Source organism: Euleptes europaea, chromosome 7 (genome assembly GCF_029931775.1).
Source record: "Euleptes europaea isolate rEulEur1 chromosome 7, rEulEur1.hap1, whole genome shotgun sequence".
In the NCBI taxonomy this organism is placed as follows: domain Eukaryota; kingdom Metazoa; phylum Chordata; class Lepidosauria; order Squamata; family Sphaerodactylidae; genus Euleptes; species Euleptes europaea.
The window spans coordinates 93,614,868-93,633,231 of record NC_079318.1 but is presented as its reverse complement, the minus strand read 5'-3'; the positions used below and the strand labels follow the sequence as shown (position 1 = coordinate 93,633,231).

At 48.3% G+C, this 18,364-nt stretch overlaps 1 protein-coding gene across 1 annotated transcript in view; it reads right to left on the bottom strand.

Annotated features, from left to right (window-relative positions):
- Positions 1-451: 451 nt before the first annotated feature.
- Positions 452-18,364, bottom strand: part of DENND4B (DENN domain containing 4B) — a 47,234-nt gene continuing 29,321 nt past the window's right edge. The window contains exons 18-27 of the mRNA XM_056853038.1: positions 17,314-17,478; positions 12,687-13,117; positions 11,222-11,326; positions 10,489-10,664; positions 8,012-8,201; positions 5,517-5,762; positions 4,545-4,650; positions 3,572-3,737; positions 1,304-1,368; positions 452-602 (exon numbers count right to left, since the gene is read on the bottom strand). Coding sequence (XP_056709016.1) covers positions 457-602; positions 1,304-1,368; positions 3,572-3,737; positions 4,545-4,650; positions 5,517-5,762; positions 8,012-8,201; positions 10,489-10,664; positions 11,222-11,326; positions 12,687-13,117; positions 17,314-17,478 — 1,796 coding nt within the window. The 3' untranslated portion in view covers positions 452-456. The remainder of the gene's footprint in view (positions 603-1,303; positions 1,369-3,571; positions 3,738-4,544; positions 4,651-5,516; positions 5,763-8,011; positions 8,202-10,488; positions 10,665-11,221; positions 11,327-12,686; positions 13,118-17,313; positions 17,479-18,364) is intronic.

Here is an 18,364-nt window from a genome sequence, read left to right as displayed (position 1 = left end):
TGGCATGCACGTGCAGAGTGCAGTGCTGGGCAGTGGAGGGCGGGGCCATGGAAGCCACACCCACCCCAACCCCAATATACACGTGGTCCCCAAGATCCACCCCCCCATCCCACCACGGCGGCCAAAAGCCGCACCGTCAAAAAGACCTGAAATTCCCACCCATCCGCCATTGAGGGTGAGGGCCAAACGGGGTCTGCAGAGAACCGCTGGCCCTAGGAGGGCTTGCCTGGCCCCATTTCATACCCCCCTAGAGATGCGGAGGCTTTGGGCACCCACCCCCCACGGAGGGGACGACTTCCACAGGCTGCCGGCCACGGGAGGGCAATGCTGCCCCTCTTGCAACCCCCTTCCCTTGCAATTTGGTATCATTTCCAGTTCCATCCTGGGTTATTCCTATGTGGCAGGACTCGTGGCAGGCCGGTGTGGGCGGGAAGCACGCAGAGAGGGCAGTGCCCGCTAGCACTCCAGGTTGGCTCCGAAGCTCTTGCGGCAGTCGATGGCTTTGGAGGTGAGGGGCTGCGCCCGCTGCTGCTTCAAGGTCTCTTTGCCCAGGCTGCTGGCAAGTTTGGAGAAGGCTGACTTGTACTTCTTATCGAAGTCCGCTGAGAGGGAAGGGAGAGAGAAAGGCAGGTGTCGGGGGAGACAGCCGTTTCGTAGTGCCACGCAAAAGAATCATAGAATCAAAGAGTTGGGAGGCACCACCAGGATCATCCAGTCCAACCCCCTCCACAATGCAGGAAATTCATAACTACCTTCCCCCACACACACACCCAGTGACCCCTACTCCATGCCCAGAAGATGGCCAAGGTGCCCTCCCTCTCATCATCTGCTTAAGGTCATAGCATTGCTGACACATGGCCATCTAGCCTCTGCTTAAAAACCTCCAGGGAAGGAGAGCTCACCACCTCCCGAGGAAGCCTGTTCCACTGAGGAACCGGTCTAACTGTTAGAAAATTCTTCCTAATGTCTAGATGGAAACTCTTTTGATTTAATTTCAATCCGTTGGTTCTGGTCCGACCTTCTGGGGCAACAGAAAACAACTCGGCACCCTCCTCTCTATGACAGCCCTTCAAGTACTTGGAAGATGGTTATCCTATCCTCTCTCAGTCTTCTGCTCTTCAGGCTAAACATACCCAGCTCTTTCAACCCTTCCTCATAGGACTAGATCTCCAGACCCCTCGCCATCTTTGTTGCCCTCCTCTAGGGCCCTCAGACACCTCTAGGATGGAAGGAACCAAAGTCAGCCTGCATCCTGCACTCGCACCCCTGGGGGAGAGCGATCCCTGCCCCCTTCGCCCCTTACCAATGTCCACGTGGTCTCTGCCAAACGCCGCCATCTTGAGGAAGAGGATCTCCCGGTAGACGCTTCTGGACAGACACAGAAGAGGGATAAGCCATATGAGAACTTGTAATCGAAGAAGGATGTATTGAGTCAGAGCCTTATTTACACAGCCCACCGCTATCTGCTCCTACTGGTGGCTGCTCACGGGCCTCCCTGGTCCTTCCCCCAACATCTCCTAACTGAGATCCTTTCACTGGAAATGCCAGGGGTTGAATCTGGACCCTCCTATATACAGCATCTGCTTACGTCAACAAATGTCCTTAAGCTTATCGAGACAGCAATGCAGAAAGCCATAAATTTCTCAGGCTTCAAAGCTGCAAACAAAGGATTACGTAATTCTAGCAGGTGTGCAAATGCCTTATACTGGGGGATAAGATCATTGCTACTGCGACAAGAGGACCCTTCCCAATATAATATTTATTTATTTATTTGTTTTTCAAATTTCTAACCCGCCCTCCCTGGCTGCAGCCAGCTCAGGGCGGGTAACAACATCTAAAACCATGCAGTAATTCATAATAACGTCAATAACAATCACTATAAACATACATGAACACAAGAAGCTGCCTTATACTGAATCAGACCCTCAGTCCATCAAGGTCAGTGTTGTCTACTCTGACTGGCAGTGGCTCTCCAGGGTCTAAGGCAGAGGTCTTTCACATCACCTACTTGCCTGATCCCTTTAACTGGAGATGCCAGGGATTAAACCTGGGACCTTCTGGATGCCAGGCAGATGCTCTGCCTCTGAGCCATGGCCCCTCCTCACAGAAAACCTACAGCATAAAATCATTAAAGTTGACAACCAAAAATAAAGATGGCGTACGGTTCTCATGGTGCTGGCTGAAATAACAGGCAACCGAAGAGAAAGGGGAACAAAGAAACTCAAACCTAAAAATCGGGGGAAACCAAAGGGGTTGAGCTAAACGCTATTGGATATAACAACCAATAAATCTATTTTTATTATTATATATTGTGCACAATTGTATTTTAAAACTCAGGGCCTAAATTAGAGGCTTCCTAAAAAAGCACAAACATAGTTACAAATATTCGCAATGCATAACACTTGACGTTAGTACATAAAATGACCAAAATTTGACCAGACGCGTTTCGGCCTTTTAGAGGCCTTCCTCAGTAGTCATACACACATGATTTCACAATATTCATCCCTGCCTTATACTGAATCAGACCCTCGGACCATCAAAGTCAGCATTGTCTACTCAGACCGGCAGCGGCTCTCCAGGGTCTCAGGCAGAGGTCTTTCACATCACCTACCTGCCTAGTCCCTTTAACTGGAGATGCCGAGGATTGAACCTGGGACCTTCGGCATGCCAAGCAGAGGCTCTACCACTGAGCCACAGCCCCTCTCAAACATGGCTCACGGCTTACCCCTTGTATATGGTGTCCAGCATTTCAGGATGTGTATAACATCAACAAATGTGAAGGCAGGCTGTATTTTAGGCCCTGTGTTTTTAAATACAACTGTGCACAATACATAGTAATATATATTGTTATATTAGATTCAGATAACAGACAGCCGTCCCTCCAAACCCATACCAGTTTAGCATATGGGAAAGGGAAATGTAGGGAGACCAGTAAAGATGATACCCGCAGCTGCCCTCAACTACAGGTCTGGCAGGAAAGCTCTGGCGTACAACAAGCGCACACAAACATGCTTTATGCTAAGCACCACCATTGGCCCATCTGCTTCAGTAATGCGCTCTGAGCACAGGTATGTATGCGCTTCTGACCCAGTACGGGGAGGATCCTCCTTGGTCAAGGTATATACATATTTGTGCCATTGGGTAACCACTGATCTCCCCAGGACGTTTCCCAGTTCTCGTTCCAGAGATGAACCCGGAGAAGGAACCAGTGGTGACCGTCTGCACGCAAAGCTGATCTAAAGGACAGCTGCTTTCAGACGAATACGAAATTCCATGCATACCCAAAGTGCCGCTCATAATTAGCGTTGCCAACCTCCCGGCACGAGCTGGAGATCTGCTATTACAACTGAACTCCAACCGACAGAGATCAGCTCCCCTGGAGAAAAACGGCTGCTTTGGCCATTGGACTCTATGGCACTGAAGTCCCTCCCCAAACCCCGCCCCCAAACCTCCAGCCAGTGGCAAAGAGGGACTTGGCAACCCTACTCGTAATCCATTTGCATGGGGGTGGAGGATGCCTCAGGGCCGGTATCTTCCCCACAAGTAAGGGAACGGAGGAGAGAAGCCATACCTATGCACGTAGACAGGGTTGGGCTGTCCCGCCACGGTCTCCAAGAAGAGGGCGATCGCCTTGTGCACCTCACCCACCCCGACGGAGGTCAGCATGGCCTCCAGGAAGGACAGTGAGAAGGGGTGGTTGTGTCGCCGGCAGGACTGCAGCCGAGTTGGGATGTTCCCTGGAAGAGGAGAGTCATGCGGAAGATCAGAGGAGTTATAAACTCAGGGAGTAACAGTGACCCTTGGGGGGGGATCCCCATCATATGACGTCTCATCCACATCATAGAATATTATCATAGAATCAGAGTTGGAAGGGACCACCAGGGTCATCTAGGGTCATCCAACCCCCTGCACAATGGAGGGAATTCACAACTACCTCCCCCACACACACCCAGCGACCCCTACTCCATGCCCAGAAGATGGCCAAGATGCCCTCCCTCTCATCATCAGCCTAAGGTCATAGAATCAGCATTGCTGACAGATGGCCATCTAGCCTCTGCTTTAAAATCTTCAGGGAAGGAGAGCTCACCACCTCCTGAGGAAGCCTGTTCCACTGAAGAACCACTCTAACTGTTAGAAAATTCTTCCTAACGTTTAGATAGAAACTCTTTTGATCTAATTTCAACCCGTTGGTTCTGGTCCAACCTTCTGGGGCAACAGAAAACAACTCGGCACCATCCTCTCTATGGCAGCCCTTCAAGTACTTGAAGATGGTGATCATATCACCTCTCAGTCTTCTCCTCTCCAGGCTAAACATACCCAGCTCCTTCAACCTTTCCTCATAGGACTTGGTCTCCAGACCCCTCCCCACCTTCGTTGCCCTCCTCTGGACACGTTCCAGCTTGTCTACATCCTTCTTAAATTGCGGTGCCCAAAACTGAACACAGTACTCTAGGTGAGCAAGATTGTAAGCGATACCCCACCCCTTCCCAACCAAACCTGGCCAAATTATAAAGCACCCCCGATACACACACACGCACACTTACTGTGGAACCTCCAGAGGACGTAGAGCGGGGGGAAGCTGTCGGGATCCAGCGTCAGGACGTCCCACAGCAAACGCACGTTTACCAAAGGTCCCTCTGGGCCTGAGCCCTGCAAAAAGGAAAGCAAGAACGGAGAGAGCAAGCTTGCAAGATTGAGGCCTCTACGTGACAAAGAAGCAGCCCTTTACAGGAACCGTTCCCAGAAAACCCTCTTGGAGAGGAGGTCACTTTGGCTGCAGCTGGAAGGGGAAGGGCCAGTGGCTCAGTGGCAGAGCATCTGCTTGGCATGCCGAAGGTCTTGGGTTCAACTTCCAGCATCTCCAGTTAAAAATATCTGGTAAAAGGTGATGGGAAAGACCTTGGCTTCAGATCTTGGTAGAGCCGCTGCCAGTCTAAATGGGGGCTGTGGCTCAGTGGAAGAGTCTCTGCTTTGCATGCAGAAGGTCCTTGGTTCAATCCCCGGCATCTCCAGTTAAAAAGATCAGGCAAAAGGTGATGTGAAAGACCCCTGCCTGAGACCCTGGAGAGCCGCTGCCAGTCTGAATGGGGGCTGTGGCTCAGTTTGTAGAGCATCTGCTTGGCATGCAGAGGGTCCCAGGATCAATCCCTGGCATCTCCAGTTAAAGGGACCAGGCAGGTAGATGATGTGAAAGACCCCTGCCTGGAGAGCTGCTGCCAGTCCGAGTAGACAAAACTGACCTTGATGGACCAACCATCTGTTTCAGTAGAAGGCAGCTTCATGTATGTTGTTCAACCAGGAAGGTGGTACTGAAAAGGTGGGGTTTGGAGGGCCTGGGACAGAATAAGACAGGGGTCCCATTCCATCCTTCCCATCCCCCAAAGCTTGCTGAAAAGCTGGCTGGAGGAAGGGCAGCCATTTACGCAAACATTTTAAAAGATCCAGAACCCCCACCCACCCACCCAAAGAATCCTACATTAAGACAGCGATGCTGATTCTATGAAAGGACGCAATACCTGAGGTGCCGCTTGGACATGCTTGGAAGCCAATAGCAGCTGCGGCAGGCTGCTGGGGAGAGCCAGGCGCTCGAAGTACCACACCAGGTTCCAGTAGATGATGGGGTGGTTGTCCACCAGCTCCGGCTGAGACAGGAAGTCCCCCCCTTCGTTCTCCAGCAGGGTCTCCAGCTCCTTGCGCAGCACCAGGGGGCTCAGATAGGCGAAGGTCATGTGCTCCACGTGCGGGGCGGGGCCTCGAGGGGCCTGGAGGGAACAAGGGGCGACCGAGAGAGAGAGAGGCGTCACATAAGAACATAGGAAAGGCCCTGCTGGATCAGACCAAGGCCCATCAAGTCCAGCAGTTTGTTCACACAGTGGCCAACCAGGGGCCTCTAGGAAGCCCCCAAATAAGACGACTGCAGCAGCACCGTCCTGCCTGTGTTCCACAGCACCTAATATCATAGGCACGCTCCTCTGATGCTGGAGAGAATAGGGATGCATTATGAGTCATGACTAGTATCCATTTTTACTAGTAGCCATGGATTGCCCTCTCCTCCATGAGCATGTCCACTCATAAGAACATAAGAAAAGCCCTGCTGGGTCAGACCAAGGACCATCAAGTCCACCAGTCTGTTCACACAGCGGCCAACCAGGGGCCTCTAGGAAGCCCACAAACAACTGCAGCAGCCCCATCCTGCCTGTGTTCCACAGCGCCCAATATAATAGGCATGCTCCTCTGATCCTGGAGAGAATAGGAACACATCATGACTAGTACTCATTTTTACTAGTAGTCATCACGCCCACCCATCTCCCTGCTGACCACTCAGAGGGCTGCCTGGCTTCCCTCCCAACCACTGACCACTGGGACAGGACCCAAAGGGGACTTGGAAAGCTCAAAAGAGGAGGGGTCCCCCAAGGTGATAAATCGGCTCCCCCAAGGTGATAAATCTGCAAAACTTTAAATTGCAGAGGGTGGGGCGCTCAGAAAATAAGGCTTCCCCCTGTAAAAGAAAAACATCCCCCTATTGTAGAAATCCAGAATTTCAGGAAGGACACCAGGCATGAAAATTTCTTCCTGATGAGACAGTTTTCTGTTTGCGGGGATATTGTTTTTTAAGTCTGAAGGAGTATCACCCCTCCTCCTCTTCCCCAGTTTCTAGCCATCAGTGCCAGTTGGGGGATATAAATTAAGGCTCACGCCTGTCTGACCCTTAGCCCTAGATGTGTGCAGAGCTGGCTGGGTTTTCCCTGATCCAGGACTGTATATACCCTGTACTATAAATTCTGTATCTGCGTGACTGTGCACCAAGCAAAAACTCATCCCAGATACATTCTAAAAACAGAATAAAATTTGCAAAATGGATCTGATTTTGTATAATCGATCCTGTTCAGGAGACATGGAGAGAATCCAGGCAGAGAGACAAAGCATCGGCCTATGGTAGACATCTCATCTTTTTAGCACATTTTAATCCCACCCTTTCTCAGAAGCGGCACAGTGGTGTATGTGATTCTCTGCTCCATCATTTCACCCTAACAACAACCCTGTGAGGGCGGGAGAGAGGGGTGGGCTCCAGGCTACCTAGTGAACTTCATGAGCAGAGGTGAGGATTTGAATGCAGGTCTCTATGCTCGGACCTCTACGTCTTGTGCACCCTGATAAGCATTCGAGCTCATCTGTGCAATCCTAAGACCAAGAAACTTGCTTGCGTGAATGAATAAATAAAAAGCCAGCTTTCTCAAGAAGCTGGATTCTGGGCCGAAAAGGGAACTTTCTCTGTCTTTTTCCGTCCTGTTCTCACAGAACCGTTGTGAAAAAGGGAGGCCTGGAAAATATCCAGGCAGGTTTTACACCTTGGGTATTCCAGAAGTGAGCAGTGGCATTTTAAAAGCTAGATTCGAGTCCAGCAGCACCTTAAGAGACTGGCGAGATTTGGGGGGGCGGGTATGAGCTTTCGAGAGTCAAAGCTCCCTTCGTCAGATACAAGTGGAATGGAGATCCCTGAGTTCTTATATTCCAGTCAAAAGATGGGAGGGGTGCTGTAAAGAAGGGAGTCAGGATGCAGAGGCACAACGCAAAATGCAATCAGGTTTACTGGAGCAGGAGAGAAATGCTTAGGGGCAGAAAATTCGCATCAGTAGTAAGGTAAGAATCCGATGTCCCTATTCAGCCGCGGGTGGTTCATTGTTCTGAATTTGTGAATGAACTCAAGTCCAGCAATCTAACGTTGTAATCTCCCCTTGAAGCTTGTCTTTGAGGACTGCCACTCTTAGGTCAGCAGTGGTAGCAACTTACTAAGTCCTGGAAGAGGTTCTCCTACTGGTTTTGGAGTGTTGTGATTTTTGATGTCAGATTCATGCCCATTTATTCTTTTGGAATTTTAGTATCACAGAACGGGTCAAAACCAAACCCTGGCTAGCCGGCGCTGCAAGTTCCCCCGCCCTTTACTCTCTTCCCTATCAGTTTCCCTCCCACACATTGGAAAGGATCCCATCAGTCAAAGAGGGCAACATACCGGGGTCTCAGCAAAGCCGTTGCATAGTGAGCCAGCCCTGGACTCCTTCTCAGGTTCCGGCTCGGTCTCATCCAGGGACAGGCAGTGGTACCGGTCGCTGAGCACGGGGCCCTGCCCTCCCGGGGCTGGCGCTTCGCTGTCTCGTGGCCAGTCGGAGGAGACGGAACTGGTGTCAGAGCTGTCCATGATGCTGGGGGGTGGGAGGACGAAAGGGAGAAGTTGTTACCGTCTGTCCCTGGCCCCAAACTCGCCAAGCTGATCCTTTTGCAAACACGAGGGCTAGAAACTTGCTTAAAATAATAAATCCATGCACCGACAATGACCCCCCCACCCCCAAGGGTATGAACTAGCTGTTATTCAACTAGCTTTTCTATGCAGGCAAGAGGGTTGCATTGTACTAAATGTAGTGCTTAAGAGCGGTGGTTTGGAGCGGTGGAGTCTGATCTGGAGAACTGGGTTTGATTCCCCCACTCCTCCACATGAGCGGCGGAGGCTAATCTGGTGAACTGGATTTGTTTCCCCACTCCTCCACATGAAGCCAGCTGGTGACCTTGGGCTAGTCACTGTTCTCTTAGAGCTCTCTCAGCCCCACCTACCTCACAGAGTGTCTGTTGTGGGGAGGAGAAGGGAAGGCGATTGTAAGCCGGTTTGATTCTTCCGTAAGTGGTAGAGAAAGTCGGCATATAAAAACCAACTCTTCTTCTTTTAAATGATTCACAAAATTACTAGGATAAATTATTAGGGAATGGGGTCTATACTACTGTATCAAGTTTGCTGAAACTAGGATCCTACTATGTAACTTCGGCATCAGTTAAAGTGACATGTTAATACTTATGCTTTGCTTCAGTTCTGCTTGTAGATTTCTGACTGGTTCTACAACCCTAATCCTACTGTATTGTTTACGGAATGTCATAATCTGTCAATCATATTAACTCACACTGGCCATTTTTGCATGGTAATTAGCAGTGTGTTCCAGGCTAAAGTGCCCCGCATATTTTTTTGAATTTTGCACGCTGAACGTCATCCGAGAAGTGTCTGTGAAGCCGGTCCATACCTGCTTCGCATTTAAAAAGAGCCGTCCTACTGTATTGTTTACGGAACATCATAATCTGTCAATCATATTAACTCACACTGGCCATTTTTGCATGGTAATTAGCAGTGTGTTCCAGGCTGAAGTGCCCCGCATATTTTTTTGAATTTTGCACGCTGAACGTCATTCCAGAAGTGACTGCGAAGCCGGTCCATACCTGCTTCGCATTGCAAAAAGAGCCCATTTAATGCGACCTTTGGAATTTGCCGTGAAGGATCTCCCTCAAGGAACAATGCAAAACAACAGAGGCGCGTTAGCTACGCGCTTGCTAATGGCTATGCAAGCAGGAACAAAGGAGCAGGCGAGTGGGGGGGGAGTGGAACTTCTCCTTTTGCCCCGGGACCGTGAAAAGGCATTTTTAAAGTCGCATTTTAAACAAGAGCTTTGAGCGAGCATCAAAACTGACCATGCAAAAACGGCCACTGTGTAATCCACCTTGAGTCCAACTGAGAAAGGCGGACTATAAATCATGTCAATAAATAAACACAAATAAATGTCCTATCTTTTGTCATTCCACATAGGCTTGCAATGCAAAATACCAAGCCCTGATCCTGGGGTCTCCAGCCTTTTTGAGTCTGTGGGCACATTGGAATTCTGACACAGCACGGTGGGCTCAGCAATGAAACGGCTGCCACAAAATGGCCGCTGCAGGAGGAGGAGCCAGCCACAAAATGGCTGCCACAGCTTAACTTCAGTAAGCCAGTGTCGATCCTTGTGCTGTGGTGGCAGCTGCTGCCAAAGCAACATTTTTAAAAATCTGCATGGCCAATCAAATCTCCAATAGTCAGTCAGAAGGCTTCCTGGGCAAAAGCCCTACCAGGCACAGCCCACTCCCTAAAAACACTTGGCGGGCGCAGGAAAAGGTGTTAGTGCCCACAGGTACCATGTTGGGAACCCTTGTCCTGATCAGTGCTGAGGGTCAAAGACAATGCACACAGCAACTGTGACTGCAGAGAATAACAATTTATTTTATAGCTTTTTGTCAGTGCAGAAAGAAAAAGAAGAGTTGGCTTTTATACCCCACTTTTCTCTACCTTTAAGGAGTCTCAGAGTGGCTTCCCTCCCCCCCAACATCCACCTTGTGAGGTAGGTGAGGCTGAGAGAGTTCGGAGAGAACTGTGACTGGCCCAAGGTCACCCAGCTGGCTTCATTCGGAGGAGTGGGGAATGGAACCCAGTTCTCCAGATTAGATTCCGCCGCTCATGTGGAGTGGGGAAACAAACCCGGTTCTCCAGATTAGAGTCCTCCGCTCATGTGGAGGAGTGGGGGATCGATCCCAGTTCTACAGATTAGAGTCCTCCGCTCCTAACCACTACACCACGCCGGCTCTTCCCCAACAGCAATTCTAGTGCTTGACGTGGAAAGGCAGAGCCTTTGGGGTCCTAACCTGAGCAGGGCCTGGAAGTCCTGGATCCCGATGTTCAGGAAGGGCACGAAGGAGCGGGCGCAGAAGGGGCAGGTGGTGTTGAGGTTGGAGTCGTCTGAGCTCCACCCGGCCATCACTTCTTCGTCATACACCAACGAACTGCAGGCCTGGCACCGCGAACAGCTGGAAAGCAGCACCTGGATGAGAGAAAGAGGAGATCAGAAAAGCCACTGCTGGGAGAGCGAGACTGCAGAAGGTCCGTCGGCAACTTTGGCTTCTTTGGCCTTTGTGTTGAGGATGGACAGGCAGCACTGTCTTCTTTATTTATTTAGAAGAAGCAGCAGCAGTGTTGGTTTTTCTATGTCGACAACTTTCTCTACCACTTAAGAATCAAACCGGCTCACAATCACCTTCCCTTCTCCTCCCAACAGACACCCTGTGGGGTAGGTGGGGCTGAGAGAGCTCTAACAGAGCTGTGACTAGCCCAAGGTCACCCCGCTGGCTTCACTTGTAGGAGTGGGGAAACCAACCCAGTTCACCTGATTAGCCTCCGCCGCTCATGTGGAGGAGTGGGGAATCAAACCCGGTTCTCCAGAGCAGAGTCCACCGCTCCAAACCACTGCTCTTAACCATTGGCTCTCAAAAAAAGCAAGGGATCCCTGCTTTAGACTGTCGTCGCATTCATGGCCATACAAACAACTACTTTACAGGGAACAGAGGCAAAACACGAAGGCCTGAGGTAGCCAGGACATACCTCAACGGCTGGGGACTCTGACAGCCGGTCGCTGGATTTGCGGAGGTTGAAACTGCACACAGATGTGTCCGAGAGATCATATTCACTGCCCAGGGATACGGAGCTCTGTCAGGGGAGAAAAGCCACGGGAGGTGAGCTGCCCCCGTTGAGAACTGGATGAAAGATCCTCATACCACCCCCCAAGACTACTCAATTAAATCAAAAGAGTTCCTGTCTAAACATTAGGAAGAACTTACTATTTTATATATATATATATATATATATAAATTTTATTAGTTTTTTAATATAATAGGGATACAAAAGGAAAAAAGGAAATGGGTAAGATAAAGGGAATCTGTCTTGCCATTAAGAAAAAAAATAACAGGCATAAACATCTTAGAGACTAATCAAGCGGACGGCATTATTATTTTTTCTTTCTACTATTCAGGCTAAATTATACATATGTTCAAAAAATAGACACCCTCAACGTCTAGCCTGTTATATTGGGCATAGCAATTTCCCACTCTAAGCTTAAAATTACGTTGTTATTTTATAATATCAGGTTTCTATTGGCATTAAGCCTCAACGTATATGTAGAATAATTTCCATTTTTCATTAAACTGTTCTTGCGTCTCATCATTGGTTGTGTTTGCCATGTAGGTCATTTTAGACAAGGTGGCAGAGTCCATTAATTTGTCCTTCCATTCTTCTAAGTCTGGTAGCTATGGCTGTTTCCATTTCCTTGCTATAATGACTGGCAGCAGGAGTGGAGTACTTAAACAAGTCTTTATATTGCGAAGGCAGTTCTGACGGCATTATACCTAACAACATGTTCTTGGGGTCAAGTATAAATTTGTGTTGAAGCATCTTTTGTAACTCCTGATGAATGGCTTTCTGGTAAGATTGCAGCTAGGAAGAACTTCCTGACAGTGAGAGCGGTTCCTCAGAGGAACAGGCTTCCTCGGGAAGTGGTAAGCTCTCCTTCCCTGGACTATATGACCCTGGTGGTCCCTTCCAATTCTATGATTCACTACACAGAGCAGGGCATTTCTCCCACTCCTTCCCTGCACAGTCTGTTCCTTTGTTAGCCTCATTACATTGCTCCCTGCCACCCGTCAACCCAGCACTTCGGGTGGCTTAGCCTGCAATATTTCGGGAGGTGGTATTGCACCTGCTTCTGAGGAGCGTGGGATGGATAACTGGGAAATGGTTCGGGAGATCATGAGAGGGAGTACATCTTGGCCATCTTCTGGGCATGGAGAAGGGGTCACTGGAGGTGTGGGGGGGAAGGTAGTTGTGAATTCCTTGCATTGTGCAGGGGGTTGGATTAGATGACCCCTGGTGGTGCAGGGGGTTGGACTAGATGACCCCTGGTGGTGCAGGGGGTTGGACTAGATGACCCCTGGTGGTGCAGGGGGTTGGACTAGATGACCCCTGGTGGTACCTTCCAACTCTATATGATTCTATTATTCTACCACAAGTTTACCTCGGACGCAGTGGAGCCCGGCCGTTCACGGGGAAGCAGCAAATGGCCCTCCAAGGGACTGCGGCGGGGCGGGGGCTCGCGCTGCTCCGACCCGCGGCGCCCGTGCGAGCGCTCCAAGCTGGCCGCATGTCTGAGGGAAGGCCGCTTGATGGGGGACAGCAGCTGCTGCAGTTTGGCGGCCAGACTCCTGCGGGGTGTGCCGCTCCCGTGGCTCTCAGACCCCTGGCCCAGCCCCGTCTTGGCCCCGTCGGACTGGGCGTCCACGCTGCTCAGGGTCAACCGGTCGCTCTCATCCGTCAGCGAGCTGTTGACGTCCGACAGGCTGCCGTCCTCGGAGCTCCCGGGCCCGTCCCGCATGCCCCGCAACCAGGGGGGCACAGCGGGGAGCGTGTCACTGCTGCGGTCCAGGCTCCGGTCCAGTGCCTTGGTCACTGTAAGAAGAAGAGTTGCCTTTTATATGCTGACTTTCTCTACCAGTTAAGGGAGACTCAAACCGGCTTACAATCTCCTTCCCTTCCCCTCCCCACAACAGACACCCTGTGAGGTAGGTGGGGCTGAGAGAGCTGTGACTAGCCCAAGGTCACCCAGCTGGCTTTTTAAAAATTATATATATATATATATATATATATATATATATATATATATATATATATATATATATATATAAATTTTCAAAATATTATACTGTAAGGAAATACTTTTCAACAACGTATACATTTTATGAATAGGTAGTATAAGGAAAATTTTAACAATATTGTCGAAAAGCTCTTTCATCATTAAGAAAATATAATATTATAAAAGGACTTCCCCTTCATCTTCCTTCGTCTTGCTATAAATTTATACACTCTTTTGTATTTAAAGTTCTAACCCTACTAAGATATTCCAAACTGTATTATCAATTCTATTTTCTATCACTATAATAAACAGTTACATATTATCTTTTAACTTAAAATAATAGTAAAAAAGTTATTTTCAAAAATTATCATTAAAGTAAAAGGATTAGATCAATAATAACTAGAATTTTTTGGTTATTATTAGATTCCATAGTAAGCTCTCCGAGTCTCTCTTTCACCCATAGGTTGTACAATGTCTTTTGGATTTGTTCTTGCCATGAATTTTAGTTTTTCCACCACTTCTAGAGTTTCTTATATCTGTTCCTTTTTGTCCAAGTTTCAAAGATGGAGCTTCTTTCCCTACTTCTTGTTCTTGCTTCTGCTCTGGAATAATATTTGTGAGATTTTATTCATAACATTTCAAAAAAATTTCAGTGTCTTCCAGTGAAATGATGGTAGTTCTGACTCCTTTGTAGGTAAGAATAAGTCCCTGTGGAAATATCCAGGAAAACCTTATTCCATTCCTCTTCAGTATCACAGTGAACTCTTTATACATGTTTCTCTTCATCATCAAATGTTGAGGGATATCCTTGAGTATTATCAGTGGGTTTCCCTTCATTGACAAAGGATTGTCATAGAAGATTTGCATAATCATGTCTTTCATCCTATTGTCACAGAAGGAGATCTTAACATCTCTGGTCTTTGATTTTTCCAATCTGGATGGTAAAGGGATTCTATATATTCTATTTATTGCGTAGTTCAAATCTTGTTCCACTTATCTGAGTTAGATCAGCCAATGATTTTATAATTGATTCTCTGGTATCACCTAGTTCTTCCGGCAAATTGCGAAGGCGAATATTAGATTCTCTTACTTTCATCTCCATCATAGCAAGTTGATCTTTAATAATCTCTTCTTGGGAATGCACAGCTTTAATTTGTTGATCTTGAATTTCCATTTTTTTCTTTATTTCTTTCTGTTCTTCAACTGTCTTTTTTATTGATAAATCCATTTGTCCCATATCCGTTTTCATTACAGTCACTTGTGATTTTATATTTTTCATGTCACTTGTCAAAATGTCCAGTTTTTGGTTAATAGATTGGTTGGAGTTGGTTAACATGGTTAACATGCCAGTTAATTGAGTCAATTGATGTGACATTTTTTCCTTGTTGTTTACTTATCAGATCCTGTTGTTTTGCTAGCATTCCCTGTATTTTTTCCCATCTCATCCTTATTTGTTTTTTTAAAAAGGATTCCAGAAATTTTGATATTACAAGAGAAGCGATGCTTAAAAATCCAGTCTTTAACAAAGTCAAAATTTATATCCTTAACATTTGTCTTTCAAATGAAATGGCAGGGCCTAGTTCTGTTTACTTTGTATTTCCGCCAACTTTAATCAGTTTAAATTGTTCCAGTTATAATGAGAATGAAAGTTTCAACAAACCATCAAGTTTTAGTGACGCTCTAGCTCGGCAATGGAGTAGGAAGTAGACAGGATGTTGTTGGTTCGCGGACCTTCCGTCGTCTCCTCTCTATGGTCCTGGTTCGTAGAAGATATTTTGTAGTTGCACGAGGGAAACTCACTTCCGGTCCAACGATTTAGTCTGTCCTCTCCGATCTCGGTGGTGCTGGGTCTTAGTTATAGGGTATGTTGAAAAGCAGCGAGTATATTTCCTTGCAGTCTTCTGGTGCTCCGAGATAGATCATTCCAGTGAAAACGTGGCTGGAGGACCTTCTCAAGCCGGAAAGACCCCAAAGGTATTTTTCTTGTTTACTCCCACCCCTTTCGACGTCTCAGGAACTGATTGGTAGCTGTAATGTCTTTCAAAAGTCCCGTTTGTTGTGTCTAAGTGCCAATCAAATAGATAGGGCTCCTGCTAGTTTATCTAGTATCTTTTTAATTCCAAAGTCACTTATTTTTTGGGCGGAGAAGCGCGGATTGCTTAGGTGATTTTCCCGGTCTTTCAAAACTTCAAATTCAAGGTAAAAAACAAGAGAGTTCTTGTAACTTACTCAGATTTCGGAAGATGCGGTTTCCGTTCCAAAAAGATTATTATTTAAGTGTTGATAGATAGAGGAGGTCGAAGCTTGAAGCCAAAGCGATGTTCATGGCGATGAAATTTCCCTCAGTTGCCAGCGGGACAGCATCCACTCCTCCGAGAGGCTTGAGACTCTCTCAGAGAATATGGGAGTCAAACCGCTCTTCACGGCATGCAGGGGTGATCCTGCATCCCAGTCCGCTATTTAGGACTGGGGTGGGGTGCCTTATTGCACCCCAATTTGAATGTTTCTTGGATTCTCTCGGGGAGATCCCCGAGAGACATGGTGCTTGGGCCAGCGCTCTACCGGAAGTCCGTCACCCAGCTGGCTTCATGTGTGGGAGTGGAAGAAGAAGGTTTTTGTATGCTGACTTTCTCTACCACTTAAGGGAGTCTCAAACTGGCTTACAATCACCTTCCCTTCCCCTCCCCACAACAGACCCCCTGTGAGGCAGGTGGGGCTGAGAGAGCTGTGACTAGCCCAAGGTCACCCAGCCGGCTTTGTGTGTAGGAGTGGGGAAACAAATCCAGCTCACCAGATTAGACTCCGCCGCTCATGTGGAGGAGTGGGGAATCAAACCCGGTTCTCCAGATAAGACTCCCCTGCTCCAAACCACCGCTCTTAACCACTACACCACGCTGGCCCTCCCTCTCCCCATAACAAACACCCTGTGAGGTAGGTGGGGCTGAGAGAGCTGTGACTAGCCCAAGGTCACCCAGCTGGCTTTATGAGGAGTGGGGGGTGGAATCAAACCCGGTTTATCAGATTAGCCTCCGCCGCTCATGTGGAGGAGTAGGTGGAGTAAGGTGGAGAGGACAGCAGGTAAAGAAAGAGGTCCCCCATAAAGTCCCAATGACTTCACAGTGGAAATTCTCCCCCCGTTATCTTCTCTCAAAATGGGAGTTGGTAGTGTCTGTGCCTCATATGTCTTCTACTGGCCCTCCAGAAGTAGAAGGAGGGTTGTTTTTTTACATGCTGACTTTCTCTACCTTTTAAGGAGAATCAAACCTGCTTACAATCACCTTCCCTTCCTCTCCCCACAACAGACACCTTGTGAGGGAGTTGGGGCTGAGAGAGTTCGGAGAGAACCGTGACTGGCCCAAGGTCACCCAGTTGGCTTCATGTGGAGGAGTGGGGAAACCAACCCGGTTCACCAGGTTAGAATCCACCGCTTATATGGAGGAACAGGGAATCGAAACCCGGTCCTCCATTTAGAGTCCACCGCTCCTAACCATGACACCGAGCTGGCTCTCTCTTCTTCACCCCCTCCCAAAACTCACTGTGGGCCTTGCTGGCTTCCTCATGTTGAGGGAAGCTTAGGCTTATATGGAGAAACAGGGAATCGAACCCAGTCCTCCATATTAGAGTCCACTGCTCTTAACCACTACACCATGCTGGATTGTCAGGCACGACAATGAATCCCCTCCTTGGGGAAGGTGTGAACACAAGATCCATAGACTGTGAGATCTCTTGGTGGCTGTCAACTGCTTACAATCTCCTTCCCTTCCTCTCCCCACAACAGACACCTTGTGAGGGAGGTGGGGCTGAGAGAGTTCGGAGAGAACCGTGACTGACCCAAGATCACCCAGCAGTCTTCATGTGGAGGAGCGGGGAAACCAACCCGGCTCACCAGGTCAGAATCCGCCGCTCATGTGGAGGAACGGGGAATCGAAACCCGCTCCTCCATTTAGAGTCCACCGCTCCTAACCATGACACCGCGCTGGCTCTCTCATCTTCACCCCCTCCCAAAACTCACTGTGGGCCTTGCCGGCTTCCTCATGTTGAGGGAAGCTTAGGCTGCCGCTCTTCACCAGAGACGTCGAGGGCAAGCTGTCGTGCAAGCTGCACCCGGACCACGTGGTCTGCCGCTGCAGGTTGGATCTGGACCGGGAGGTCAGAGCCCTCGCTCCTCTGCCACCCTCTGCCAAGAGAAATGGAAGTTTTTTTGGAGACCAGAGCTTGGATCCAGACCATTAAGTTCTGGTTACGTCTGCACTTTCTAACTGAATACCCTGGCTATATTCCTGCATTGCTGGGAGATTCTTACATAAGCCAGTGGTCGAAAATAATTATCAGGAAAATCAAGTCTGTCGGTATCCCATTTGATTCTTTTTTGATGCTTGGGAAAGAGCAAGCATTTAGGTTGATACTAGATATAGAAATGCAGACCCTAACCTCCCTAACTAATAGACACTGTTCCCCCATGTTTCATGGTATTACTCAGGCTTATGGAGCTGCAGTTTCCTACTTGTCTTATTTGGAGTCACTGGACATTCGCAGAGCTTTCATGCTTGATAGACTTAACATTCTTCCCTCAGCTATCCTACAAGGAAGATACAAAGGAATCCCTTTTATTGATAGGTATTGTCCATGTAAGACTGGGGACCCTGAACACTTAACCCACATGCTGTTGTACTGCCAGCTTTACATGAGGCCGAGGAATACTTATATTAAACCCCTACTGCCTAGTGATCAGTCTTTCAGATCAGCAGTCGGTGATGTACCTTTAAACTGATAGAAACCCTACCATTACCCAACAAGTAGTTAGTTTTCTCCTGTCTGCACAAAGGATTCACGAGCAGTTTGTATGTACTTCTAAGTAATGTCCTTTTAATGTAATCTGTTTTAACCAATTTCGTAATTCTGTTTGCTGTATACTGATGTAAATGCCTAATAAAGGTGATGATGATGATGATGAGAAATGGAAGCGCATAGTTTTTAACCACCCCACCTTTGAGGGGCCACGTTACCGCGGACCATCAGCCAACGTGGTAACGCGCTACCATCCCTCTTTCCGCCATTTTGTC